We start from the raw sequence: 25,487 nt of genomic DNA on the forward strand, positions 1-25,487 counted from the left end.
TAACTCAGAAGTGGATTTTTTTTTTTAATTCGGAGCTGAGGACCGAACCCAGGGCTTTGTGCTTGCTAGGCAAGCATTCTACCACTGAGCTAAATCCCCAACCCCAGAAGTGGATTTTTATGTGTCAGGTGGAGAAAAAGGCACTGTCATCTGTGTTAAGAAACATCAATGTTGAGACTCGAGAGATGACTTAGAAGTTGACAGCACTGGCTGTTCTTCCAGAGGTCCTGAGTTCAATTCCCAGCAACCACGTGGTGACTCACAACTGTCTGTAATGAGATCTGGTGCCCTCTTACGGCCTGCAGGCATACATGCAGACAGAACACAGTACAAAAAGAAAGGAGGAGGAGGAGGAGGAGGAGGAGGAGGAGGAGGAGAACAGCAGCAGCACCCGCGTTAGACAGCAGTACATATCCCATTCCTGCTGCCATCCCTCCCTCTCCGGTCGCCATCTCCATCCACAGGTCCTCGAATTCCTGGTCTATTCCCAGAGTTTGCTCCCCTTCTTCACTTTCTTCAGCTGTTCTCCCTGCTCAGCACCAAAGCCCGACTCCCCCTTCCCACACACACACACACAGTCAGTCACCTGGCAGGTCCCGACTTTGTGTTCTCTTTCCCTGCCCTCCCCTTGGCCTGGGCTACCTCCTGCCTGTACCACTGAGAACCTGTCATCACTATAAACACATCTGCCCCTTCTCTGATACGCGTGCCATCCAGGGGACAGCCCTTCTCTTCTCCTTGAAACTGAGCCCCTCAACATAGTGAACACAACCAAAGGGGTGCAGCTTCAGTTAGAAAAGTGGGTACTGCCCACCTGTTTTCCCGTTTCTTCTATTTTCTCTGACTTAGAGATGCTTTTGAGAATATGCAATAAAAATCTGATTGCTGGATGTGGTGGTACACACCTGTAATCCTAGGAGTCTGAGGCAGGAGGATCTTGTCTTTGAGGATACCCTCATAGTGAGACCTTCTGCTGAAAAAAAAAAATCAGTTGTTATACTGGGCATGAAACACACAAGGGTGCCCCCATTGAGCTCAGCTTGAGACTGGCGAATTTCATTGTATGTGGCTGTTTTACTTTTCTTCTTTCTTTTTTCTGTATTGGTCTCTCTTCTTTTTAAATAATTTATTTTTATTTTATTTTGCATTTATGTTTTGCTGTATGTATGTCTGTGTGAAGGTGTCAGACCTTGGAGTTAACAGACAGTTGTGAGCTGCCGTGTGAACCCAGGACCTCTGGAAAAGCAGTCAGTGCTCTCAACTGCTGAGCCATCTCTCCAGTCCATATTTTACTTTTCTATTGCTGTGATAAGACGCCATGACCAAGGCAACTTATAAAAGAAAGTGTTGATTTGGGGCTCACAGTTCCAGAGGATGAGTCCATGGCCATCATGGCAGGGAGCGTGGCAGCGGGCAGGCAGGCCCTGGAGCAGCAGTGAGAGTTCACATCTTGAGACACAAACATGAGGCAGAGACAGAGAGACACAGTGAATGGGAGTCTTTTGAAACTTCAGAGCCTACCCCCAGTGACACACCTCCTCCAGCAAGACCACACCTAATTCTTCCCAAACAGTACTACTAACTAGGGACTACGTATTCAAACACGAGCCCATGGAGGCCATTTTCATTCAAACTACCACAGGGGGTTTTCCCAAAAGAAAATTATACTGAGTTCTAGTTAAGGAGATGTATGCTAGCTGGGCATAGTTGCACTCACCTTTAATCCCAGCAGAGGCAGGTGATCTCTGTGAGTTTAAAAACAACCTGTCGTACATAAGGAAATCCAGGCCAGCCAAGAATACATAGTGAAACTCTGTCTCAAAACAAAACAAAACAAAAGCCGGGCGGCGGCGGTGGTGGCGCACGCCTGTAATCCCAGCACTCGGGAGGCAGAGGCAGGCGGATCTCTGTGAGTTTGAGGCCAACCTGGTCTACAGAGCTAGTCCAGGACAGGCTCCAAAGCTACAGAGAAACCCTGTCTCTAAAAACCAAAACAAAACAAAAAAATTCCTGTTGAAATACTTAGATACCAATACTGTTTTTTTAAAAAATGAAATCAGGTACATCTCAGGACGGTATGGATGTAATGGTTTGTTTGTCTTTTGAAACAGGGTCATATATAGCCCAGGCTCCAACTCACTATGTAGCCAAACCTGGCTTTGAACTTCTGAGCATCCCACCTTCACATCCCAAGTGCTGGGATTACAGGTGTGTGCCACCACACCCAGCCTAATTTACTTTGAATGCACCCAAAGATGAGTTGGATGGGTGAATAAATAAGCAGATGGGAGCTAAAAGGAATATAGTAAACATGTTAAGATCTACCTGGTGGATATGTGGGTGTCAACTTGCCATATCTTAGGAACTTTTCATAAATAAAACGATGGCGACTATATGATCAGGTTTGTTTTGACATATGTATTTATGAAGAGAAATGGGATGAATTTCTAGCAGTCAGTTCTCTAAGTCAGAAACAAGGTAAATATGTGTTTTCAGCCTTTTTGAACAAACCGCACGTTTGATTGAATCAAGAAGGAAGTAGCTGTTTAGACATAAGGAACAATGAAAGATGTTTATAATAACATCCTGATCAAGTTGAAAGGGAGGACTAGAAGGCTGCCGGAAGAGGTTTGAGCTTCCATGTGGGTAAGGCTGTGTTTTTTTCTTGTTTTGATTAGTGGTGTATCCCCTAATTAAATGATCATAGTCTTTGAACGTAAAGAGCAGGGACGGCGTGCTCCCGAGAGGAGGGCCCTGCTCAGGTCCTCATCAGTGAAAGCATCCTTCCGGAAAGGGTGTGGCTGCGCTGCTTTCTCTCTGGTCCTCATCAGTGAAAGCATCCTTCCGGAAAGGGTGTGGCTGCGCTGCTTTCTGAGCACTGCTCCTGTATCGTTTGTATAAAAAAAAGGAGACTGCGCCTGGCTTTCTGAGAGGCATGGATGCTCTAGCCTTCCATACGGAAGCTTTTCCCAGAAAAAAAGGAGTCAAAGACGAGAGGCTGGCCCGTCATAAGCGAATATGGGGGAAACAAGGGAAAATGTCCAGGGATGGGGTGAGGCCCAGTCGCGCAGAGCCTAGGGTGGGAACACAGGCTGGGTGAGCTAGATCAAAAAGCTTGTGGGTGGGGTCAGGACCAGGACTGACAGGGTGGGCACTGGAGGACCCACACTTCGAAAAGGCTGCCTGAGGGATGACCGTCAGAGAACCCACCGGAGCACGTCCGAGGAGCGACCGCGGACGCGGACTAGGGAAAGGGCGGACTGCTTAGGGAGAGAAGTGGCAGCGGCAGAGCATAAAGAATACGCGGCTGTATCTCCGGAGGGCGCTGACGGCCAATGCCAAGCAGCCGTGGGCGTGGCGCTGTCAAACTTCGGGGGGCGGGACTGGAGGGCAGGGCCGGGCGGGGGTGGAGGCTCACTCCCAGCCAATAATCAGACGCTTTGTGGGCGGGGCGTACCGCTCAGGCCAAAATCGGAGCCAATGAGAAGGGCCTCCGCGTGCCCGCTGGCCCGCCCCTCATGGGGCGCGCGCCAGAGCCCCCGGCAGCCGTTAGGGGCGGGGCCTGCGGCCGCCCGCGCGCGCCTCACGCCCTCCCCTTTGTGTCACCATGGCGGCGGCGGCGGCGGCGAGGATTACGAACGAGGGCTCGAAAGCCGCCAGGGTCTGAGGAGGCTACCGCGACCATGGTGGTGAGGGGCCCTCGGGGCCATCAGTCTGTCTGTCCGCGTGCCAGTCTGTCCGCGCGGCCCCGCCCTGAGCGCCCCGCCCCCGGCCCCGCCCGAGCCCGCGGCCCGCGCGCCGCCCCTCACCCTCCGTCGCGGTCCCCCTGGTCCCCCCCTCGGTCCGGTCCTGGGTCGCAGCCCGGGCCTCGACCCCGCCCCCTCGGCGCGCGTCTCCCCTCCCCCCTTCCCGGGCCCTGAAAAGGGGGTGACAGTGGCGGAGGACCGGGACTTCAGAAAAGAGGGGGCTGGTTCAGGGAAGGACCCGCGCCCCATGAGCGTCCCCCCAGTCCGCAGGCGTCTGCTGAGGCTTCCTGGAAACCAGCCCCCGTCCCAGCGCCCTCCTCAGCATCCTCATCCTCAGCCACCCTCCCGACCACCACCTCCAGCTCTCAACAGCCCCTTTCTCCTTCCTGAGCCCCACCCCCATCCCACTCCATCCCCTGCCTGACCCCTTTCTTCTCCTTCTCCATTTTCATCCCATGCCACCCGCTCGCAATCCTCCCACCGACATCGATCTGAACCTTTATCTCATCCTCTCCCGCCTTACTCTACCCTAGAGGCCAACATCGTGCCTCCGTTCCACTTGAGCCTTGGGGCTTCTCCATCTCCTTGTCTTCATCTCCCCTCCTCCATGTCTTCCTTTCCCACCATACTGCTCCCATTCAGCCATCCATTCATTCCCTCACTCCACAGACATTCACTGAGACCTCCTCTGTGCAGGCCCCATGCTCCAGGCACAGAAACAGTCAGATCACATCCTGCCTTGGGGAGCTTCATGGGCTGGCAGGGGACAGACTCTGAGGGTGAGACCCAGGGATGAACTCGGGGTTGCAGGGACATGGAGGAGGGAAAAGCCCAGTCCAGCAAATCCCTGAATCCCCATCTGGCAGCTGGTTAACTTATCAGATGTTGCCCGGTCTATGCTGTGCAGCTGGATTGACACTGCATATCAGGCCCCAGAGTGGAATCTTACATACAGTTCCAACTCTGCCCAACTCTGTCTGGGGCCCTGCTTCAGGGGAGGTCCGAGTCCAGTGGGAGAGTTGAGTTCTTTGCCAGAGGCTTCTAAGAGTGAGATGGATAAACTCAGGTACAGCTGCCTACCCTGGGATGGAGGAAGCCCAGGGGATGGAGAAAAATGTGTGCAACAGCCTAAATGGACAGAGAGGGCTTTCTGGAGGAACACATGTACGAGGTGAGACCTGAGAAATGAGGAGAGAACCTGGTGACAGGGTGGCTGAACTAGGTTCCGGTCTGAGGAATGCCTTTGCAAAGGCAGAGAAGGAAAAGGAGAAGGTGGCACTTGTGTTCTGAAAAGTTCAGAGCTCTGAGAATGGGGCAGCAGGGTAGAGGCAGGGCTGGGGAGGCAAACAGAACCCAGCTCAAGGAAGCGTGACTGTCAGACCCGAGAATTCCGACTTCATCCAGAATGCATGAGAGTCACTGAAGCGGAATGTAGGAAAAAACAGTCACATTTGTACTTTGAGGAAACCATCCTGGCAGGAGGGGAGAGGTTGGGAGCACAAGACTAATGTGGATCGTGAAGGTCCAGACAGTGGCAAGTGACTGGACCTTGTAGTTGTGATAGAAGGATCTTAAACATGCACAGACAGGACCAGCATACTCTCGTTCCTGTTGCCCGCTCACCCTTGGTCCCTGCACCTCAGTCCTTCATCCCAGACCACACACGAAGAAGGAGGCTGCCCTACAGCCCAGCACTCATCTCCTGTTGACCTACCCTTTTACCCCATGCTGCCGGACAGTGTGTAGAGCCTCCAGGCTCAAGGCCCAAGCTGGCAGATAACAATGCTCCCGTTGTCCCTGCTTCCATCTCTGGGGGCCTCTGATTCTTCTCTCTGCTCTACAGGCCCGCAGCACTGACAGCCTGGATGGCCCGGGGGAAGGCTCAGTGCAGCCTGTACCCCCTACAGGGGGACCTGGAGCAAAGGGGAAGGCTGGGAAGAGGTGAGAGGATGCCAGGGGGCTTATCTTAGGAGAGAAGGGAGCTCCAGGAGAAAGCGGTGGCTGATACTTTGCTTGTCTCCCAGGCTCTCAGCTCCTCGAGGTCCTTTCCCCCGGCTGGCTGACTGTGCCCATTTCCACTATGAGAATGTCGACTTTGGCCACATTCAGGTATGGGAACTTCTGCCCAGGTGAACTGCTAGCAGCCACTTTGCTCTGAAGCTCATCCCTGAGCCCCGGCCACCTGCATGTTTGAGCAGACACTAGCAGGAAACAGAGGCTTGAGCTGACTAGGAGGACTGCTCCCTCATTCATCATTTACTCTTCTATGTGTTCTTCCACAGCAATTTCCTGCTAGGTATCTGCTCCATGCCAGGGCTCTGTTCCCAGACAGTGATATTGCCAGGCCTTGTCCTTGTAGAGGTCCAAGAGGGGAACCAGTTAAAAAAGGTTAGGTCTGGGGCAAAACTGAAGCCCTCTCTTTGGTTTGTGCTTCCCTCTGCAGCTCCTGCTGTCTCCAGAGCGTGAAGGCCCTAACCTCTCTGGAGAAAATGAGCTGGTGTTTGGGGTACAGGTGACCTGTCAGGTAAGGCTGCCCCTGCCTCTCTTCTAGCCTGAGGGCCTAGCCACTGTAGTCCTCAGCTCTGTGTAATGGAGTCTGTACCCTCTGTCCTGACTGCCCCCACAGGGCCGCTCCTGGCCAGTTCTCCGGAGCTATGATGATTTCCGTTCCCTGGATGCCCATCTCCACCGGTGCATATTTGACCGGAGATTTTCCTGCCTCCCAGAGCTCCCTCCACCCCCAGAGGGCGCCAGGGCTGCCCAGGTAACCTACTTGTCTCAATCCATCAAAGGTACCTGCCTGAGCCATCCAAGGTATCCTCATTAGTTATGTGTGCAGCCAGCAAGGCAAGGGAAGTAGTACAGATCTCTTGAGTTGGGCATGCTGGTGTAAGCCTGTAATCTCAGCACTTGGAAGGCTGCAGTCGTATGATCTGAGTTCCAACCAATCAGAATGGAGAAGCCTTAGAACTAGAACAAGATATTAGAGGGTCCCTTTGGTTTGAGGATTATGGCCACATCAGTTTCACTCCAGAGCTTAGCTCAGTGTGGCGTGACAGTATTTCAGAACTTAGCAGCTGAGCCATGCCCAGGCATCCAGGGTGGATTTCAGCCTTGCTGAGAGATGAGCTTGGGCCCTGTGGGAGGGCAGTAGGCTCTATCCTCATCCATTCACAGGAGCTCTCCTTGGCAATTTGCTCCCAGATGCTGGTACCATTGCTGCTGCAATACCTGGAGACCCTGTCAGGACTGGTGGACAGTAACCTCAACTGTGGGCCTGTGCTCACTTGGATGGAGGTGGGCCTGACATGGAAAACCTGGAGCTAGGATCTAGTGAGAGGTGTCTGAGGCACAAGGAACAGTCTGGGAGTGTGTGGGCACAGAAAAGAAGAAAGCCAGAGGGGAGGAGGCATTGGTATTATTTTAGTGTCTGTGTGGGTGCATGCCTGCGAGAGAAAGGTAGGTGTGTGTGTGTGTGTGTGTGTGTGTGTGTGTGTGTGTGTGTAGTTGGGTGGCTGTGGAGATTTAAAGGTATGCCAGTTAGAAATGTGTTGCTTGTGATTCACGTACATCTGGCTGACAGTAACTTAAAATACTTGATGAATTTTGGATAAAATGTGCAGTGTCTGCTAAGAAGGATGAAAGTGCAGCTATCTATGGAGGCTTTGGGGACAGGAGTGTCTTGGGATAAGTCAGGGGTGGGGAAGAAGAAGCAACTTCTTTCTTGCTGTTGCTGTTACTTTGTCAGCTTTAAAACTGTTTTATTTTATGTGAGTAAGTGTTTTGACTACAGAGGTTGGATGAAGGCATTAGATTCTCTGGAACTGGAGTTTCAGACAGTTGTGAGCTGCCATGTGGGTGCTGGGAACTGAACCTGGGTCCTCTAGCAAGTGCTCTTAACTGCTGAGCCATCTCTGCAGCATTTTTTTTAAAGAGGAAATAAGAATCTAGGTGTTTGGGCAATGGTTTTGACTGACAGACAGTCTTAGGGACAGGTGGTGGCTTCACTGGACATGAAGGAAAGTTGTGTGACTTTACCAACTACCCTCTTCTGACGTCTCCTTGCCACATTTTGTGTCTATCTCAGCTGGACAACCATGGCCGGCGCCTGCTCCTCAGTGAAGAGGCCTCCCTCAATATCCCTGCCGTGGCTGCTGCTCATGTGGTCAAGCGGTACACTGCCCAGGCACCAGATGAGCTGTCCTTTGAGGTGAGGCTTGGCAGTAGCGGACTCTACCTGTGCTCCCTGTTTCTCCTGCCATTCCTGAATCCCTCCTCTACCCATTCCCAGGTGGGAGACATTGTCTCAGTGATCGACATGCCACCTACAGAGGATCGGAGCTGGTGGCGGGGCAAACGGGGCTTCCAGGTGAGCTGGGTGAGGTGGACATGTGCAGTAGAGCACTTTGTCCACCAGGGTGGCCGAACTACTGACTGTGGTCCTTCCTCAGGTTGGTTTCTTCCCCAGTGAGTGTGTGGAGCTCTTCACAGAGAGGCCCGGCCCTGGCCTAAAGGCAGGTAAGTACCACGGAGAGTGGGCGCCCCCCCCTCCTACCACCTATCCTTTCTACTATTATCTACCCCACAGATGCTGACAGTCCCCTGGGTGGCATCCCAGCTCCTCAGGGCATCTCTTCTTTGACATCAGGTAATGAAAACAAGGGATCAGGTCTCTGCCCCGGCCTCACCAAATCAATTGCACTCCTGACTCTGAGTGGTCTGCTTTTGCCCCTACAGCTGTGCCCCGGCCACGTGGGAAGCTGGCAGGACTCCTCCGCACCTTCATGCGCTCTCGGCCCTCCCGCCAGCGGCTGCGCCAGCGGGGAATCCTGCGGCAGAGGGTATTTGGTTGTGATCTTGGAGAGCATCTCAGCAACTCTGGCCAGGATGGTAAGGCCTGGCATCTCTCACCCATCCTGCCTCAGATGCAGCTCTGGCCCTGACCCTGCTCCTCTCTCCCAGTGCCCCAAGTGTTGCGATGTTGCTCTGAGTTTATTGAGGCCCATGGTGTGGTGGATGGAATCTACCGGCTCTCAGGCGTGTCCTCCAACATCCAGAGGCTTCGGTGAGTACCCACAGCCTGCACTTAGTAGCACCTTCTGTCCCAGCCCTGTGCTACATGCCAGGGTCATATTTGTTGGGAGTTAGGAAGGCACGGTGCAACGGTGACCTGAGGCTCCCTTGAGGAGGTGACAGCCAGGTTAGCGCTGGAAGGCGAGCATAGAAGTAGCATCCTCAGAGGGTCAGTTCCATGGACCCCACTACAGGCCAAGACTGACTGTAGGGCTGGGGTCCCACAGTGAATGACACAGGTGTAAGGAGAAAAGTCGATTGGGGCTAGTGGGGGTCAAAATAAACTAGGAGAAAGAGCAAAGAATAGTGCTGTACCAGTAATCACAGCACTTGGGAGGTAGTGGCAGGAGGTCAGGGATTCGGGTCATACTCGGCTACATAGGGAGTTCTAGGCCAGCCTGAGCTGTGTAAGAGACTTTCTCAAAACACCAAAACAAAATGAAAAACCACCCCCACCACAAAAGACAACCAGGATGGAGAACTTGTAGTCTTGAGTAGTGGGAGAAGGAGGCAACCTCATGGGAAAGAGGAGAGAGAGCAGGGGCTAGCACCCGTGCCAGGGGAAAAAGCCGAGGCAGTACTGAGACTCGGCCAGGCAGCACATGCAGGGCCTCTGCACGTCAGCGCTGGGGTGACTGTGTGCACGCCAAGCAAGCACTCCATTCCCCCAGCCCTTCGGGTGCTTCTAGGCAGGTGCTCTGTCAGTGAGCCGCACCCCAGCTCTTTGGACAGGGCCTAGGAAAGTTTGGACTTAAACCACCAGAAGGGTCTGAGCCAAGGAGGCATCAAGGTGGGAAGGAACAGGGCAAGGACGGGGCCACCAGAGACTACGGTGAGGGCTGAGTGGAGTCACAGAGGGGAGCAGCGGACACTCACAGAGAAGTGAGCGGGGCACTGGGGTCATCATTTCCCAGGGGCCGGCTAGAGCTCTGAGAATGGCACAGCGTGCGGCCTTTGGTAGCAGCAGAGCTGGACTCTGGAATCAGCATTAGGTAGCTGCAGGCAGAGGCATCATGCACCCGAGCCTCAATGCCCCCTTTCCAACACTGGGGCTCCCTTGTCTTTGCCACTCAGGGGCAGTGGGAGATTGAGCAAGGTTCTTCTGGATCCCTGCACAGGGCCTAGGGAAGAGCATTGTATCCATCCGTGGGACTTGTGGGTAGGGGTAGGGACCTGGCCTGATGAGCCAGGTTAAACACACCTTCCTCTCCTTGACCTGGGGATTCTCAGGCACGAGTTTGATAGCGAGAGGATCCCTGAGCTGTCTGGCCCTGCCTTCCTACAAGATATCCACAGTGTGTCATCTCTCTGCAAGCTCTACTTCCGGGAACTGCCCAACCCCTTGCTCACTTACCAGCTCTATGGGAAGTTCAGTGTGAGTAAAGGGACTGGCCAGGGCAGAGGGGCCAGCTGCATGTGGCCCAGCACCATCATGTCTGTCCATCACCTCAGGAGGCTATGTCAGTGCCTGGGGAGGAAGAACGCTTGGTGCGAGTGCATGACGTCATCCAGCAGCTGCCTCCACCGCACTACAGGTAAGTGGGCAGGGTCAAGAGGGACTACAGTAGGGATGCAGGGGACTGAAGTGAGCAGCTGTCCACTACGGCCTCTGTCCCCAGGACCCTAGAGTACCTGCTAAGGCACCTGGCCCGTATGGCAAGACACAGCGCTAACACCAGCATGCATGCCCGCAACCTGGCCATTGTCTGGGCACCCAACCTGCTACGGTAAGCTTCCCTCGAGGGGGTAGACTCCATTCATAAAATAACACTTGAGTAAAGACCTACGTGGGACTCATGTGAGCATCTGGGGAGAATCGGAGCAGGCCGAGGGGGCAGGGTACACACCTGAGGCAGATGGGCTGGTGATTTGGAGGAATCTCAGGGAGATCTGCTGGGCTGCAGTTGAGGGAATGAGCAAAGCTGCAGATGATGGGAGACCAGACTTGTAAGTCAGAGTGAAGACTTCCTTGTGGGTTGAAGTATAGCCAAGGCAGGCCTCTAAGCTGGGAGGGCCTGACTCGGGGGCATAGGCTCTCTGAGGAAAGACTGTTGGAGCAGGAAGAGGCTACTGTGACATCCACATGGGAGAACGGAGACTGGGCTAATGTGTCAGTCAGCTTGTGTAACTGTAACAAAATGCCCATAGCAGTGCTTCCAAAGAGGAAGGATTTGCTTTGGAACAAGTTTCAGAGGTTTCGGTCCACAATCAAATGACTCCATTGCTTTGGGCTTGTGCCAGGGCAACATGGTGGGAGTTCATGGCAGAATAAAACTGCCAGTTCATGGCCAGAACACAGGAAGGGCTAGGGGAGAGCCAGACCCCATGATTGTCTTTGAGAACATGCCTCCAGTGACATAAAAGCCCCATCTCCTAAATCCCCACCTTGGGGACCACGTCTTTAGTGCGTGGACGTTTGGGGAATACTTCCCAAACTACACTAAGCAGGATGAGGGCAGAAGGGGGTGCCAGAGCCTGAGCAGATTTTTGGAGGTCCAGGTGCAATGGGCGGTTTGCTGACAGACTGAACGTGGGTACTCAGGACTAACTGAGGTGGAGGAGGTGAGGGAGGAAGCACGTTTGGGGGGAGATGAAAGCCCAATTCTAGCTGTTACCACATCAAGACTATTGGCTGGAAGGACAGTGATCTATGCCATTGGCACCCGGCCCCTGTCAATCAGGCTCAAGGTAGGTGGCCTAACTTGCCCGCCTCCAGGTCTATGGAGCTGGAGTCAGTGGGGCTGGGCGGGGCAGCAGCCTTCCGTGAGGTCCGGGTGCAGTCGGTGGTGGTGGAGTTCCTGCTCACCCACGTGGAGGTCCTGTTCAGTGATACCTTCACTTCTGCTGGCCTGGACCCTGCAGGTATGTCCAGCCCATCCTCTGACGTCCTGGCTACTGCCCCTCAGTGTCAGGGCTGCAGTGGGAGGGCAGGTGGGCTCCTGGCCCTACCCCTACCCCACTGACTAGACCTCCCCCCCAGCTCCTTGAGGACCCCACCCCGGCCCATCCCTCCCCGCGCCCCCCCTCCTTCTCATTTCAGCTCCTACGCCCAGGATCCCCACTTCTTGGCCAGGACGCCGTTCTTCCTTCACCCCTTATAGCTCCTGGGGGCGCTTGGGGCCTTGGGTCCACCTGGGAGGAGGTGGGAGGTCCCCAGACTTGACCCCACCCTGGCCCTGCCCAGACTCCCTGCCCTGCCCGGGACCCCAGCCCAGTCAGGATTCTGCTCGTCGGAGGGCCCTCTGGCCCGAGGTAACTGACCAGAGCCGCTGCCCTCGCTGGCTGCTGGGAGCTGCCTTCTCATCAGCTCGTTCTGCCTCACCCTCCTCCTCACCTGCCTGCTGCCCCCCATTCCCGCCTGATCTACACCGGCCCCTGCCTTGCCAGCCCGGGTGGGCACGCTGCGGGGCCGGGGCTTGGGCTGTGGCGCTTGGCTTTGCCTGTCGTCTCAAGTGGCCCAAAGCTTATAATTGTCCCCTTTCCGACCTCTCCAGGTCGCTGCCTCCTTCCCAGACCCAAGTCCCTTGCTGGAAGCAGTCCCTCCACTCGCCTGCTGACACTGGAGGAAGCCCAGGCACGAACCCAGGGCCGTCTCGGAACGCCTACTGAGCCCACAACTCCCAAGACCCCAGCCTCCCCAGTGGAAAGGTAGGAGGTCGGGTGGGTGCCGGAGAGGGGAGGATTAGCTGGGAGGCTCTGGTTTCTCAGACTGCCTACCTCTCACCCGCACTCCAGAAGGAAAAGAGAGCGAGGGGAGAAACAGCGGAAGCCAGGGGGTAGCAGTTGGAAGACATTCTTTGCTCTGGGGCGGGGCCCCAGCATACCCCGGAAGAAGCCCCTGCCCTGGCTGGGTGGCAGCCGGGCACCACCCGAGCCTTCAGGTCAGAGGCTGAGGCCTGTGGGTGGTGGGAGTGGCTATAGTGCTGGAGGGGGAGGTGACTTCTCTTCTCCCTGCAGGCAGCAGACCTGACGCTGTCACGCTGAGATCTGCCAAAAGTGAGGAGTCTCTGTCATCGCAGGCCAGCGGGGCTGGTGAGCACAGGGTGGCCCTACACGTGCCCAAGTTGAGAGAGGAGGAACTGAGGCCCTGGTTTCACCCTTAAATGTTGTTCTTCAGATTGGGGGAGAGGACCTTGAGTTTTGTTTTGTTTTGTTTTGTTTTGTTTTGGGGGGTTTTGTTACTGTTTTGAGGTGGGGTCTTGCTGTGTTGCTCTGGCTGGCCTGGAACTTGCTGTATAGCCCAGGCTGGCCCCACAACTCTTAACTGCCTTGGGCCTGAGAACTGAGATTACATGTGTGAGTCACCAGATCTAGCAAGGATTTAAACTTTTAAAACTTCTAGAAGCCTCAGGTGTAAGCTAGGTAAATTTTAGGTACACGTTAGATATAAATTGCTATTGATAGTACACACTGTATTCACTAGTTCATACAGGGCCTTTTGTTCAGTCATTCGTTTTGAAAATATTTAAATAATATTGTAAACACCCCCAAACTCCCTGGATGCAATTAAAAGAGCCGCTATATCTCCCTGCTGCTGCCCTGACCAGAGGCATCCTCTTGACAGCCATCACCCTCACTTTGGAGGCTCACTCCCACACAGGTGCATATGTATGTAAATATGTAAATACCTCGTTGCTCAGCCCCAGCTGCTTTGAAGCATCTGTGGGCAACGTGGGAAGTGGGAAGCATGCTGCATGTGCAGCTTGATTTTCAGAACACACAGACACAGCTGGCCAGTGCAACTTAGCTCCTCCCATTGCTTTCTTTTTCTGTCGTGTGTGTGTGTGTGTGTGTGTGTGTGTGTGTGTGTGTGTGTGTGTGTGTGTGTGTGTGTGGCTTTGGCGGTTCTTGTCAGCAATCCCCATCACACTCACAGTGTGGGAGATGGCTCTGGCAGATGGCCAAGAGTGAAGCTGCTGTTGGGTAGGGTCAGCACACAGCTTGACAGGATCAGAAGAGCCAGTGGCTTTCCAAGGCACCCTGTAGAGAGCGGGCTAGCCTCTCCTTCTCCTGCTTCATAGGTTATGCAGTCACCAGACCCATTCTTGCTCTGGGTCTGACCAGTTCAGAACCTTGTCCTACCACTCATGGTCTGAACAGCTCTTTCTGAGTCAGGCTGGGTGTCCTCCCGCCAAGTTGTATCCTGTCCTCACGGATGTATCTGTAAGATTCTCACCTCTAACTGTGACACCCCCTCCCCAACAGGCCTCCAGAGGCTGCACCGGCTGCGACGACCCCACTCCAGCAGTGATGCTTTCCCTGTAGGCCCAGCACCTGCTGGCTCCTGTGAGAGCCTGTCCTCCTCTTCCTCCTCCTCCTCCTCCTCATCTTCCTCCTCCTCCTCAGAGTCCTCAGCAGCTGGTCTGGGGCCACTCTCTGGGTCCCCCTCACACCGCACATCAGCCTGGCTAGATGATGGCGATGAGCTGGATTTCAGTCCACCCCGCTGTCTGGAAGGACTTCGGGGACTCGACTTTGATCCCCTTACCTTTCGCTGCAGCAGCCCTACCCCAGGGGACCCTGCACCTCCTGCCAGCCCAGCACCTCCAGCCTCTGCCTCTGCCTTCCCACCTCGGGCAACCCCACAGGCCCTGTCACCCCACGGGCCCACCAACTCTGCTTTGCCCACTGCCCTGGACATCTCAGAGCCGCTGGCTGTATCAGTGCCACCTGCTGTCCTGGAACTGCTGGGGGCTGGAGGAACACCTGCCCCAGTCACCCCAACACCCGCGCTGAGCCCTAGCCCAGGCCTGCGCCCCCATCTCATCCCCCTGCTACTGCGTGGAGCTGAGGCCCAGCTAAGTGACACCTGCCAGCAGGAGATCAGCAGCAAGCTAGCACCAACTGGTCCCCGGGGAGCTCCAGGCCAGTGCAGTGAGTCTTGTTCAGTAGACCTCACTCACACTAGTCCCCAAGCTGTCCCAGGACCCAGCTGACCTCCTTCCTGTTCCTCTCTGTATTGTAGGTCCTGGCATGGATTCACCATTATTGCCCCCACCCTTGTCTCTGCTGCGCCCTGGTGGGGCTCCACCCCCACCCCCCAAGAACCCAGCACGCCTCATGGCCCTGGCTTTGGCTGAGAGGGCTCAGCAGGTGGCAGAGCAACAGAGCCAACAAGAGCAGGGGGCCACCCCACCTGCTCCCCATTCCCCTTTCCGCCGCTCACTATCCCTAGAGGTGGGTGGGGAGCCTGTCGGGGCTTCAGGGAGTGGGCCACACCCTCCCTCCTTAGCCCATCCAGGTGCCTGGGCTCCAGGTCCCCCACCTTACCTCCCAAGGCAACAAAGTGATGGGAGCCTGGTAAGAAGCCAGCGGCCCTTGGGAACCTCAAGGAGGGGTCCCAGAGGCCCTACCCAGGTCAGTGCCCAGCTCAGGGCAAGTGGGGCTTACAGGGATGCTCCAGAGATGGCAGCCCAGTCCCCATGTTCTGTCCCTTCACAGGGTTCTAACCCCAGTTTCTTCTCAACCCCCCGGGAGTGTCTGCCACCTTTCCTTGGGGTCCCCAAACAAGGCTTGTACTCCCTGGGTCCCCCATCCTTCCCACCTAGCTCCCCGGCCCCAGTCTGGAGGAACTCTCTGGGTACCCCCTCAGCACTTGACAGGGGAGAGAATCTATACTATGAGATTGGAGCAGGGGAGGGGACCTCCTTCTCTGGCCCCAGCCGGCCCTGGAGTCCATTTCGCTCCATGCCCCCCGACAGGCTCAATGCCTCTTATGGCATGCTTGGCCAGTCACCACCACTCCACAGGTCCCCCGACTTCCTACTCAGCTACCCACCGCCCGCCTCCTGCTTCCCACCTGACCGCCTCAGCCACTCAGTTTCCCAGCACATTGCCCGGCGCCCTACCCGGCCTGAGCCCCTCTATGTCAACCTAGCCCTAGGACCCAGGGGCCCCTCACCTGCCTCTTCCTCCTCCTCCTCTCCTCCTGCCCACCCCCGAAGCCGTTCAGATCCTGGGCCCCCTGTTCCCCGCCTCCCCCAGAAGCAGCGAGCCCCTTGGGGTCCTCGTACCCCCCATCGGGTGCCAGGACCTTGGGGCTCCCCTGAGCCTCTCCTGCTGTACAGGGCAGCTCCACCAGCCTATGGGAGGGGAGGCGAGCTCCGAGGATCCTTGTACAGAAATGGAGGACATAGAGGGGAGGGGGCTGGTCCCCCTCCCCCGTATCCCACACCCAGCTGGACCCTACATTCAGAAGGACAGACCAGAAGTTACTGCTGAGCTAGGGTCAGGAAAAGACCCCCCCCCCACTGGATCTTGGCCTGGTCAATCCTTTGTTTTGTATTTTGTTGAGCTCGCCCCCTACTCCAGGTTTCTAACTTTGTAACTTGCTCTGATGTGGCTCCCTAACCCAAAATCATTGTATCCCTACCCTGAGTTGCAGGGTGTGACCATCCCCCATCCCCCTCCTGGGGGCCCTTGCACAAATTGGGGAGGAACAAGGCTGATACCCTGTCCTCCTCCTCCTCTCTCCAGGAGCCTTCAGCCCGTCCTGCTGTCTGCACAGGGGTGGGGAAAGTCCCTGTCCACCTCTCCCATGCACCCCACTAAACCACCTGACAACATTAATGAATAAAAATGGCAGAAATTTGGCTGCTGGAGCCAGTGAATGAAGACGAGACGAGCTGGGGGGGCCTTACCACTTTCTTTGCTTTGAGGCAGACACTGAGGGATGGGGTCAGTCCTGGGAAGGGGTAGGGTAATGACTCAAGGGAGAGCTGTGGCACCCTACGAGTCTGGGCTAAGAGTGGGGCTCAGCCTGGGTGTGTCTTCAAGGTGGCACTTATTCTGCAGCTCTGCCATGATCTCCTCCAACAGATCCATCCTGGGCAGCAGTAAGGCAGACAGACCTGGGCTTAGCTCAGGCTGAGGGAGGGGCCTGGGCCGCCCACCACAGCCTCTATATCTCACTCCTGTAGGCTGTCCAAGAGAGTGCCTTCCGTCAGCTCACTAGCCTCACTCTCAGGCTTCTGCAGGAGGAAAGGGTGAGCTGCCACCAGCTGTCACGGAGCCCCAGAGCCCGGGGGTTTTAGGTGGCCTTCCTGGCAGCAGCTCTCTGGGCACTGAAGCCTTTCTGTTGGTCAGCATGCAGGGCAGGGTCCAGAACTAGCAGCCCAGGAGTGCCCCAGCTGCCCCTGCAGCTCTTCCCCTCACACTGCTCCTCAGAGCTCTGGGTCCCCAGCAAGAGGCTGGCTAAGGGCTGGTGCGCAGGGCAGGGCCTTAGGGGAAGCAGGGCTGCTCAGGGAGTCGGGTCAGGAGGGAGCTGGGTCAGGAGGAAGCTGGCAGACTTCTGGAGGCGGGGCTGCAGGGTAGCAGGGTACTGGGGTAGCCGTACTGTTGAGGTGGGCTCCAGGCAACTGTGCAGGCTGGGGCTGGGGCTGGGGCTGGGCTCCACGCCAGAGCTGGGGCCTAGAGGAAGACTGGGGCTGGGACTGAGGCTGCTGCCTAGAGTCAAGCTACTGCCCGAGTCCCAGGCTGCATTCTGCTGGACACTCCTGTCATCTGTGACCTCGGGAGTCTCCAGGGCCTGCAGAAAACAAGGGCAAGGAACTGGCATGGTTGTCTGGGCCTCCACACCTCCTTTGGTCACCAGACCACTCCCCTGCTTCCTACCTGGGAAGGGTCTGGGAAAGGGAGCACGAGCCCTGATCTGGCCTTGGCCCTGGGAGTCACTTCACGGTACAGATGCTCTGGGGATACAGGCCAGATGGCTGGAATTTGATGCTCACCTCCATAGTGTCCAGAACACCCCATCATCATCTGCACCCTCTAACCTGGCAGGGAACTCAGGGTTACAGGAGACGGTGTTGTCCACTCTACTGGGGAGCTGACCTTGGGTGCTGATTCCTGTGGGAAGGGGGTGAGATGTGACATGAGCCCTGCCTGGGGTTCCATAAGTTCCCATGCCACTCTGCCCTTCCTGTACCTTGGCCATGGCCTTTCGCAATAGGTACCGAGTGCTCTGCAAGCTGCCCCAGCGGTCAGCAGGCTCTAGGCCCAGGCCAGCTTGAACCAAGGCCTGGTAGGGGGCTGGCAGCAAGGTGTCCAGTGCCGGGCTCTCTCCTGCTTCCAGCTTGGCCTTCACCTCAGGCCCCTCTCCCCCAGCCCACGGCAGCTCTCCTGTGAAGAGGCACCATGAGGAGACCCACCCTAGTGGGATGTCTCTGGGTGGGGTGCAAGCGTAGGGTGGGTCACTGACCAGTGAAGACCTCCTGGGTCAGGATGCAGAAGCTGTAGAGATCTGAGGTAGTGGCTGGCATGTCACCACGGATCAGTTCAAGTGGCAGCCATGGGTACAGTTCAGGGGGTGGGGGAAGCCCTGGACCTGGGTCTCCCTGGGGGTAATCCTGTGGCAGCCTGGGGAGGCCAAAAGGTCTAGTGAACTAGAGGCTGCTGGGAGGGACACAGGGCAGACATGGGGGCAGGCTCTCACCTGGACTGCAGCCTAGGCTGGTTCAGTGGACGCCCGTGTTCTAGGTGGCTAACCTTGGCCAGGCCTGGCCGCACTAGCTGCACAGCATGGGAACTGAGGCCACCATGGGCCCAGCAGCGGGACTGCAGGAACAACAGGGCCTCCACCACCTGCAGCAGCAGAGAGCCTGGCCGCAGGCCCGGCAGGCCCTGGGAACCCTCGGCAACCGGTCTTGCTGAGTGCAGTAGGAAATAAAGGGAGCCCAGCCACACTGGCTCAAAGAGCAGGCTCAGTCTGGACAGGTCCTCTGAGGGGCTCAGTGCCATCAGCAGCAGCAGGCCAGGGTGGTGTAGGATGCTGCGAGGGAGCAGAGGGTCCTTACAATCTGCCCCAATGATCAAGGGGAGGGAGAACTGTCTCACCAGTCACCATGCAGGAAACATTGAGACCCTCCATCACAGCCTGGCAGTGGCAGAGCCGGCCCCGCCCACCATACCAGCCTAAGGCCCCTCTCATCCCTTCCTCCTTTCTGGGTAGCACTCTGGTGCCCAGCGGAGGGGGGTGTCATCACAGCTGGAGGGCTCTGTGCTGGATGCTAGCACAGAACCAAAGCTTAACTACAACTATGGCAGTACCACATCCTCTTGGCTATGGACTGCTGGAATCTGTGGTCAGCTGGGGCTGGTAACCTGCAGTGCTGAAGGTCAGCCAATAGCACATCGGGGTGAGTTTCAGGGGTCTTCAGCTGCCGTACAGTAACGGGGTGGCCCTTCCACAGGAGGCTGGAGAAGGGGCAGCAGGGGAATGACATGGGCAGGACTTCCTTGTGAGGGAGCAGGAGGCAGGGGCTCTCCGAGGGCATGGGAGGGGCTCTCACTTGGCCATGAGGGTCTGAGAACTGCTCTCGTAGGTGCGGTCAGGCTCACCCTGGGTTGACGCTAGCTCCTTGGGGTCTATCAGTGGGATGCCCATCATCAGTGCCGGTGGCTGCAGGCTGTTCAGCTGAGGGGAGAGAGCAGGGCTTTGAGCACCAAGAGAATGCAGGGGTCCCTGATCTCCCCTCCTCTCCCTCTTACCTGGCCGAACCCCAAGCCTGGGGTTAGAGGGGATCTCCTCATCCACCCTTGCCTCAGTGCCCTGGGATAAAGGGCAGGCTGGGGGTAAGTATGGGGTCACTGGTGTGCTTGCCCTGAAGGCTCAAGGGTGAGGGCTGTTACCTGTCTGCCTGCGCCAGTCTTAATGAGGGAAGGGAGCCACACAGGCTGTGTCCAGAGAGAGCTTGCAACCGACTCAGGGACACAGTGGGCGCCAACTCCCCGCTCTGCACCAGGGCTGACATGTGGGTACGACACCATTGTAATAGCTCCAGCACCTGGGTGGGGCACAGGGTTAGACCAGGAGCAACCACTGACCTTGATGACCCCACTGTACCCTGGCCACTACTCACCTCCCAGCTCTGCTTGGCATCACCCTGCTCAGCCCAGTCTCGTGGTGTACGACCCTGCTGGTCATGCAGCCGCAGGTCACCTCCTGCCTGCAGCAGGTGCCACAACACCAACCCTCGGCCCGAGAAGGCCCCTGCATGCATAGGTGTGCTGCCATCGAGGCAGCGGCTAGGACAGAACCAGAGGATGAAGAAAGGCGGGGGTGGGGGGTGGGGGGGTGGGGGAGGTGAGGGGGACAGGGGAAAGGGAGCCGGATGGAGGCTGAGAGGATGGGAGGAGTCCTGGGAAGTGGGTTACATGAGAACTCAAGGGGGTCAGTGGGGGAGGGGTGAGAGGATCTTTGTGAGCTCTGGAAGGTACCAGAATGAGAACAGTCACTGGGGAGTGAGAAGAGACCCAGAGGCCAGGGAAGGCACCAGACGCTGGAAGGGGCTTTGTGCCCTCAGAGTGTTGGGGTGCTGGGGTCTGTCTACTCACTGGTTGGGGTTGGCACCAGAGGCCAGTAGGAGACGCACAATAGAAGTATGGCCCAGTAGTGCGGACAGGAAGAGCCCCGTCTGCCCAGCAGAGTTCTCACCATCTACCTGGACAACTGAGGGAACATCAAAGCCTAAGGCTGTGCTCACTCCATACTCCCGGAAGTCTCGCAGGCCACCAGACAACACACACCTCATGTATTCCAGGCTAGACTGGCACTCAGTATGTACCCAGAGATGACCATGAACCTCTCTGCTCCTCCTGTCTCTCAGTGCCGGGATTTACCAGCCACCACGACTGGTTAACATAGGGCGGAGGACCCGACCACTGAGCACCATGAACAAGCTCTCTATCGACCGAGTCACATTCCTAGCACCGTGGCAAGGGCTCCAGGCAGTTCCAGCCCCCACGGTTTCCCTTTGGCTTGGGGCCTGCTCTGCCCCTTCTCCATCCATTCCACCCTGGCCCCTGGTTCGGTCCTAGCCATGGCCTTGATCCCTGTGTCCATTTCTGTGTCCTGGAACTAGCCCTCAACACAGGGCACTAGAAGTAACTCCACAGAGCCAGAACATCTGCCATGAAAACAGTCATCCTTCCCACGCCGGAGGTGTCAAATCAGGGGCCAAAGGTGGCCCTTCCCCAACCTCTCAACACCACATTCTCTGCCTCACGCTTTACTCACAGCCTGTCCATCATCTTCTGCAACAACATCTTAATTGGTTTTTTATTCTCAACCTGTGTCTCAAAGCATCTTCCAAAAACACAAATTGTTGCCAAGACTACATCATCCCACACAAGTTATTCCAAATCAAAAATACACTAAGAGGGTAAGGTCAGCCCTGACTTTAATTCCAAAACTGGATGACAGTTTCCAGAACCAGAAAATAAAACTAAAAACAAGATTTTTTTTTTTTAAACGTGCATTGGTGTTTGATCTGCATGTCTGTGTGAGGGAATCAGATCCACTGGAACTTGAGTTACAGACAGTTGTGAGCTGCCATGTGGGTGCTGGGAATTGAACCCAGGTCCCCTGGAAGAGCAGCCAATGTTCACAACCACTGAGCCATCTCTCCAGCCCCTAAAAACAGATTTTGTTTATGATCATACAGGCAGAAACCTGAGTAACTCTGACTTATCCCCAGAAAGCAGATGTGCTTCCACATAAGAAACCATCAATGTAACAGACCTTCATGGGTTAAAGGACACGATTTATATGTCCTGGACTGAGGGTGTAGCTCAGTGGTAGTGCCCTGCCTAGAATCCCCCAGTGAGGGGCTGGGGTGTGGCTCAGTGGTAGAGCCCCTGTCTAGAATCCCCTAGTGAGGGCCTGGGGTGTGGCTCAGTGGCAGAGCCCCTGCCTAGAATCCCCTAGTGAGGGCCTGGGGGCATGGTTCAGTGGCAAAGCGCTTGCCTAGCATGAATAAATCACTGGGTTCTAGTCCTAGCACCAGTGGGGGTTAAAAAAAAATCACATTTTAACTTTGTAGATATAGAAAAAGTGAAGTTAGCTGGGTAGTGGTGGTGCACACTTCAATCCCAGCACTTGGAGGCAGAGGCGGGGGATCTCTGTGAGTTCAGGCTAGCCCCGTCTACAGAGTAAGTTCTAGGACAGCCAGGGCTACACAGAGAAACCCTGTCTTGAAAAAAAAATGCAAAAAAGAAAAAAGTGAAGTTGATGAAATTTAGTACATGTGTATAATTAGGGAGAAAAAAACCTTCAGAAAACTTAGGTGGGAATTACTAATTATTATTATAATTATAAATCCCAACAGCAAGCATGATACTCAGTACAAAAACAGATTTAGTTCTTTAAATATAAAAAATAATTTCCTTTTGAGACAGGGTCTCATTAGCACAGGCTCCTCCTGGAGTCTTTATCGTCCACCCTCAGCCTGAGAACTAGAATGACGTGTGCACCATGATGGATGTTTTCTCCCTCTTCAACTAAGAGAGAGAAATATCTTAAGACTCAGCAAACCATCAGAGCTAGTAAGCAAGCCTAGAAAGTGGTCAGATACACAATCGACTTACACAAATGAGTGAAAATTGTGAACCTGCTGAGTGCTCATTGAAATGTGAATTTCCTACTTCTGGTACCAACAAACATACACAAAATCCATCAACACCTCCACATCTTTGTAGTGGAGGTAAGGAAAGCCTCTGTGCCTGGCTTTGAGAGAAATGTTTCAGCAAAGCCTTTTCCATGCTTGGGTTAATCAGCAGAGGCTGAGAAATTGTTTTGAGGCTGTGTAAACCTTGAAGAGTTGTCTCTCTGGAGAGTCTGCCCTTGGTGCTTGCTCTATGTGAGAGCTCGCAGCTGCACCGACCTTGGTCCTAAGACACTCCTGGCAGACTTGGAGTTCTTAAGCCATAATCAAAAGGGACTGAGATGTGTGTGGGTTGTCTGCTCTCATGGGCAGCAACAGCAAGTTGACTTTGGCAGGTGGAACATTTTCCAGCCCCAATTAACCTTGTAATTGTTGGAATAAAGTAACCGGAGTTGGGTCTTTTCCAAGAATGCTGTACCGCCCTGTTCCTTCGGAAAATGAAGGCTTAGCATCATGGTTAGTTTCTCTTGCTACTATGGCACCTACGACCCAACATCAAACAATACATCTTCGAAGGCTCTTTATTATCTGGACCCAATACCTCTTCACACTCTTCTCCCTGAGTCTGGCTGTTCATACACATGCCCAGATCACTTTGACTTCAGGGCCTTTGCCCAGGCCATCCCAGCTCCCAAGGGTCTCTTCCCCCAGCTTTCTGCAGAAATGGGGGAATGGCTTACACCGTGAGACTCCCTATCCCATCCAGTGAAACCCCTCCCCACCAGCTACACTTTGTGCCCAGCCATCCAGAGGCCAGATACACCCTATACCCTATCTCTGACCATAGATCTTGGCACACAACAGGTGGCAGCGACAACACAGGGCCCTGGCACTCAGTTATGAACCAGTCGATTGAAGTTGTTGCTCCATGGTGCTGGTTGGCTCTTTCCCCACACTGCACCAACAGCTGGAGCCTCACCTCTGCGCAGGAGCCTGGCCAGGCCCCAGCATGGGCCTCCAGCTAGAGCTAGGCGATGCAGACGGCCCACCTGGGCATCTGGATCCCTCACGGAGCCCAGCTCCACAGGGAAGCGTGAGGTCTGTGAATGCATCTGCGGCTCACTTCCTGCCGCAGTCAGTTCCTGGGATGGGGTCAGCCAGAAAGGCTCCTGAGGGCAGACTGGAGGTGAAGGACAAAAGCGCTAGTTGAAAGTGGGGAGCAGTGTAGCTGAGAAGGGGATTCGGGAGGGTCTGATGGGGAGGGAGGTGTCTGGTAGGCCTGGTTAGGGAGCCGCACACCGGAAGCTCAAAGGATCGGTAGTGACAGTGGGAGGTTTAGGGCAGGGTGGGCATTCCAGGGAAACTCAAGGCCTGCGGGCAGAATCTGCGCCTGGGGGCGGCTCTGGAGGGTGTCGGTGGGGCCTGCGGGCTGGGGAGGTCTTGGGTTTCCACAAGAGAGATGGGGTCTGAGTGAAAGGTGGGCTGGGGTGCAGTGTGGAGATGAAGTGGACATGGTGAAAGGCTGAAGGCCCAGTTAGCTCTGGACCTGGTCTCTGGCCCAGAGAGCCTGGCACCTACCGTTGGGCGCGCTTGTCACTGTCACGTGACAAGTGGTACAGCGACCACGGCAGTCTGCGCGGGAATCCTAGGCGCATGTACGCATGTGCACTGGCTGCTTCCTGCCACTTTGCACTTGCGCAGTAGCTCCCTGGGAAGCCGCCCCACCATCCTGTAGCGGAAGGGACAGAGATGTCCGGCTCAGGAGGTTTCAGCTGGTTCTCCTCCCCCCTGGCCTGCTCCAGGACTTCAAGTTGGCCGGTGTCTCTTATTTTTTTAATTTTATGTGTGTGATATTTGAGCCTAGTACCCACGTGGCCGGAAGAGGGAATAGAACCCCCTAGAGCTGGGTTAAAGGCTAGTGAACCGCCATGTGGGTGTTAGGAATCGATCTGGGACCTCCAGAAAAGCAGCCAGTGCTCTTAACCGCTCAGCCGTCTCTCCAGCTCCCAGCCGCACCCTCTTGGACCCTCTCAACCTTAGCTCCTCATCCCTGACTACTGTCTTCCCAGGCTCACCCACCCCATGACTATTTCCAGCCTCTGCCCGAGCCCCATACCCCAGCGCCCTCCGGGATGGCTTCCTTTAGACATCCCCTGGGCCGTTAAGCCCACCTGGCCTTAGCCTCCGAATCATCCCCACACTGTGCCTTCTCCCGGGCTCCTGCCCCCTTCCCCACATCCCTGACCCGGGGCCCATTCTCTAAGCTCCCTCCTTCCATCTCAGTCCTCACTTTTTCCTAGCTTCTCCAGGCTCTGAAACAGGCAGATGGGGACCACAGAAAAGAGACAGAAGACAAATTCTGGGTCCTTAACCGGTTACCAATTTGAACACGATGTGTTCCCTTCTGCTTCCTTTTTTCTCTCCACAGCACTCACAGAACACAAGGGTGTTTACAAAGTACGAGCCCCCATGACCAGCACAGCTTCCCACTAACTCCACTGAGGCTAACGCCCTTGACCTGGGGTTATGGTAACAATCGCCCTTGGTTGCTCCGCAGACACTTGAGCCAGGTTTACTGGCTCATTTCTGTATTCCCAGCACTCGGGAATCTGAGGCAGTAGGATTGCCAGGAGTTCAAGACCAGCTTAGGCTACACAGTATAGCCCCATCTCAACAAACAAGTAAGTACCAAAAAAGTTGAAGGCTGCTCTTGCTCAAACACACACACACACACACACACACACACACACACACACACACACACACACGCTTGAGATAGTGTCTCACTAGGTACTGCCTACTGACCTTGAATTTGCAGCCTCCAGTTTCAGTTCCTAGTGCTGGGATTTTAGGCTTACATTATCACACCCAGCAAACATGGACTCTTTCCTGGACATTGTATATAATTGATAGATGAGTGGGGCGGGTGTGTGTGTGTGTGTGTGTGTGTGTGTAAGGCTTGGCATCTCTGCCCTCACGTCATGTCTGACCCCTTCCTGCCTCAAATTTTGAATGAGACTCCCTACCCAACTCTACATGTAGACATGTTGTTCCTTTGACAACTGGGTCTTCAAGACTATAACACAGGATGCACATGGCCAGTGGCGCATTGGAGTGGGTGTCTGTTTTGTGTTCCTGAAAGCTCTGACCATCCTCTAGCCCTGTCATGAACCCAGGACATCTAGCAAGTTGACCCCAGCAGCTCCGAACAGAGCTGACCATGTATCAACCCGCCAAGTACAAGCCAGGTTGCTTGTGGACAAAATGAGAAGGGACAGGGGAGAGC

General features: G+C 55.4%; 2 protein-coding genes across 5 annotated transcripts; one reads left to right on the forward strand and one right to left on the reverse strand.

The window, feature by feature from the left end:
- Positions 1–3,544: 3,544 nt before the first annotated feature.
- Positions 3,545–16,420, forward strand: Arhgap33 (Rho GTPase activating protein 33). 4 transcript variants are annotated; one of them, XM_028855247.2, is made up of 22 exons: positions 3,545–3,689; positions 4,416–4,525; positions 5,590–5,687; positions 5,771–5,855; positions 6,190–6,270; positions 6,373–6,510; positions 6,951–7,043; positions 7,834–7,956; positions 8,038–8,115; positions 8,198–8,264; positions 8,335–8,394; positions 8,484–8,636; positions 8,709–8,811; positions 10,050–10,194; positions 10,272–10,354; positions 10,439–10,546; positions 11,536–11,681; positions 12,314–12,467; positions 12,555–12,700; positions 12,777–12,851; positions 14,025–14,693; positions 14,785–16,420. In XM_028855247.2, the coding sequence occupies exons 2-22, from the start codon at positions 4,448–4,450 to the stop codon at positions 16,038–16,040; spliced, it is 3,939 nt and encodes a 1,312-aa protein (XP_028711080.1). In that variant the 5' UTR covers positions 3,545–3,689; positions 4,416–4,447; the 3' UTR covers positions 16,041–16,420. The 4 variants fall into 4 exon arrangements, with proteins under 4 accessions (XP_028711080.1, XP_028711078.1, XP_028711081.1 ...); XM_028855245.2 differs by having other exon boundaries at positions 4,443–4,525; XM_028855248.2 differs by lacking the exon at positions 4,416–4,525.
- A 25-nt stretch (positions 16,421–16,445) lies between these two features.
- On the reverse strand, positions 16,446–24,479 carry LOC114681678 (inactive serine/threonine-protein kinase TEX14-like). Its single transcript, XM_037209879.1, has 18 exons — positions 24,373–24,479; positions 23,927–23,930; positions 23,780–23,846; positions 23,181–23,381; positions 20,154–20,268; positions 19,679–19,844; positions 19,449–19,603; positions 19,308–19,368; positions 19,109–19,233; positions 18,921–19,013; positions 18,253–18,588; positions 18,019–18,176; positions 17,746–17,939; positions 17,594–17,666; positions 17,433–17,509; positions 17,155–17,346; positions 16,731–16,789; positions 16,446–16,644 (listed from the first exon to the last, which is right to left on the reverse strand). Exons 1-18 carry the CDS (start codon positions 24,477–24,479, stop codon positions 16,548–16,550), a joined length of 2,280 nt encoding a protein of 759 aa, XP_037065774.1. The 3' UTR covers positions 16,446–16,547.
- Positions 24,480–25,487: the final 1,008 nt, after the last annotated feature.

Source organism: Peromyscus leucopus, chromosome 1, assembly GCF_004664715.2.
Source record: "Peromyscus leucopus breed LL Stock chromosome 1, UCI_PerLeu_2.1, whole genome shotgun sequence".
NCBI lineage: Eukaryota > Metazoa > Chordata > Mammalia > Rodentia > Cricetidae > Peromyscus > Peromyscus leucopus.

Coding starts and splice junctions, on each gene's coding strand:
- Arhgap33 (XM_028855247.2), top strand. CDS start 4,448: ATGCTCCAGGCACAGAAACAGTCAGATCACATCCTGCCTTGGGGAGCT. Junction 11,682..12,313: donor TGCTGGCCTGGACCCTGCAG/GTATGTCCAGCC, acceptor CGACCTCTCCAG/GTCGCTGCCTCCTTCCCAGA. Junction 12,468..12,554: donor CCAGCCTCCCCAGTGGAAAG/GTAGGAGGTCGG, acceptor CCCGCACTCCAG/AAGGAAAAGAGAGCGAGGGG.
- LOC114681678 (XM_037209879.1), bottom strand. CDS start 24,479: ATGGAAGGAGGGAGCTTAGAGAATGGGCCCCGGGTCAGGGATGTGGGG. Junction 23,382..23,779: donor AGTGACAAGCGCGCCCAACG/GTAGGTGCCAGG, acceptor CTTCACCTCCAG/TCTGCCCTCAGGAGCCTTTC. Junction 17,667..17,745: donor TGCGAAAGGCCATGGCCAAG/GTACAGGAAGGG, acceptor CCCTTCCCACAG/GAATCAGCACCCAAGGTCAG.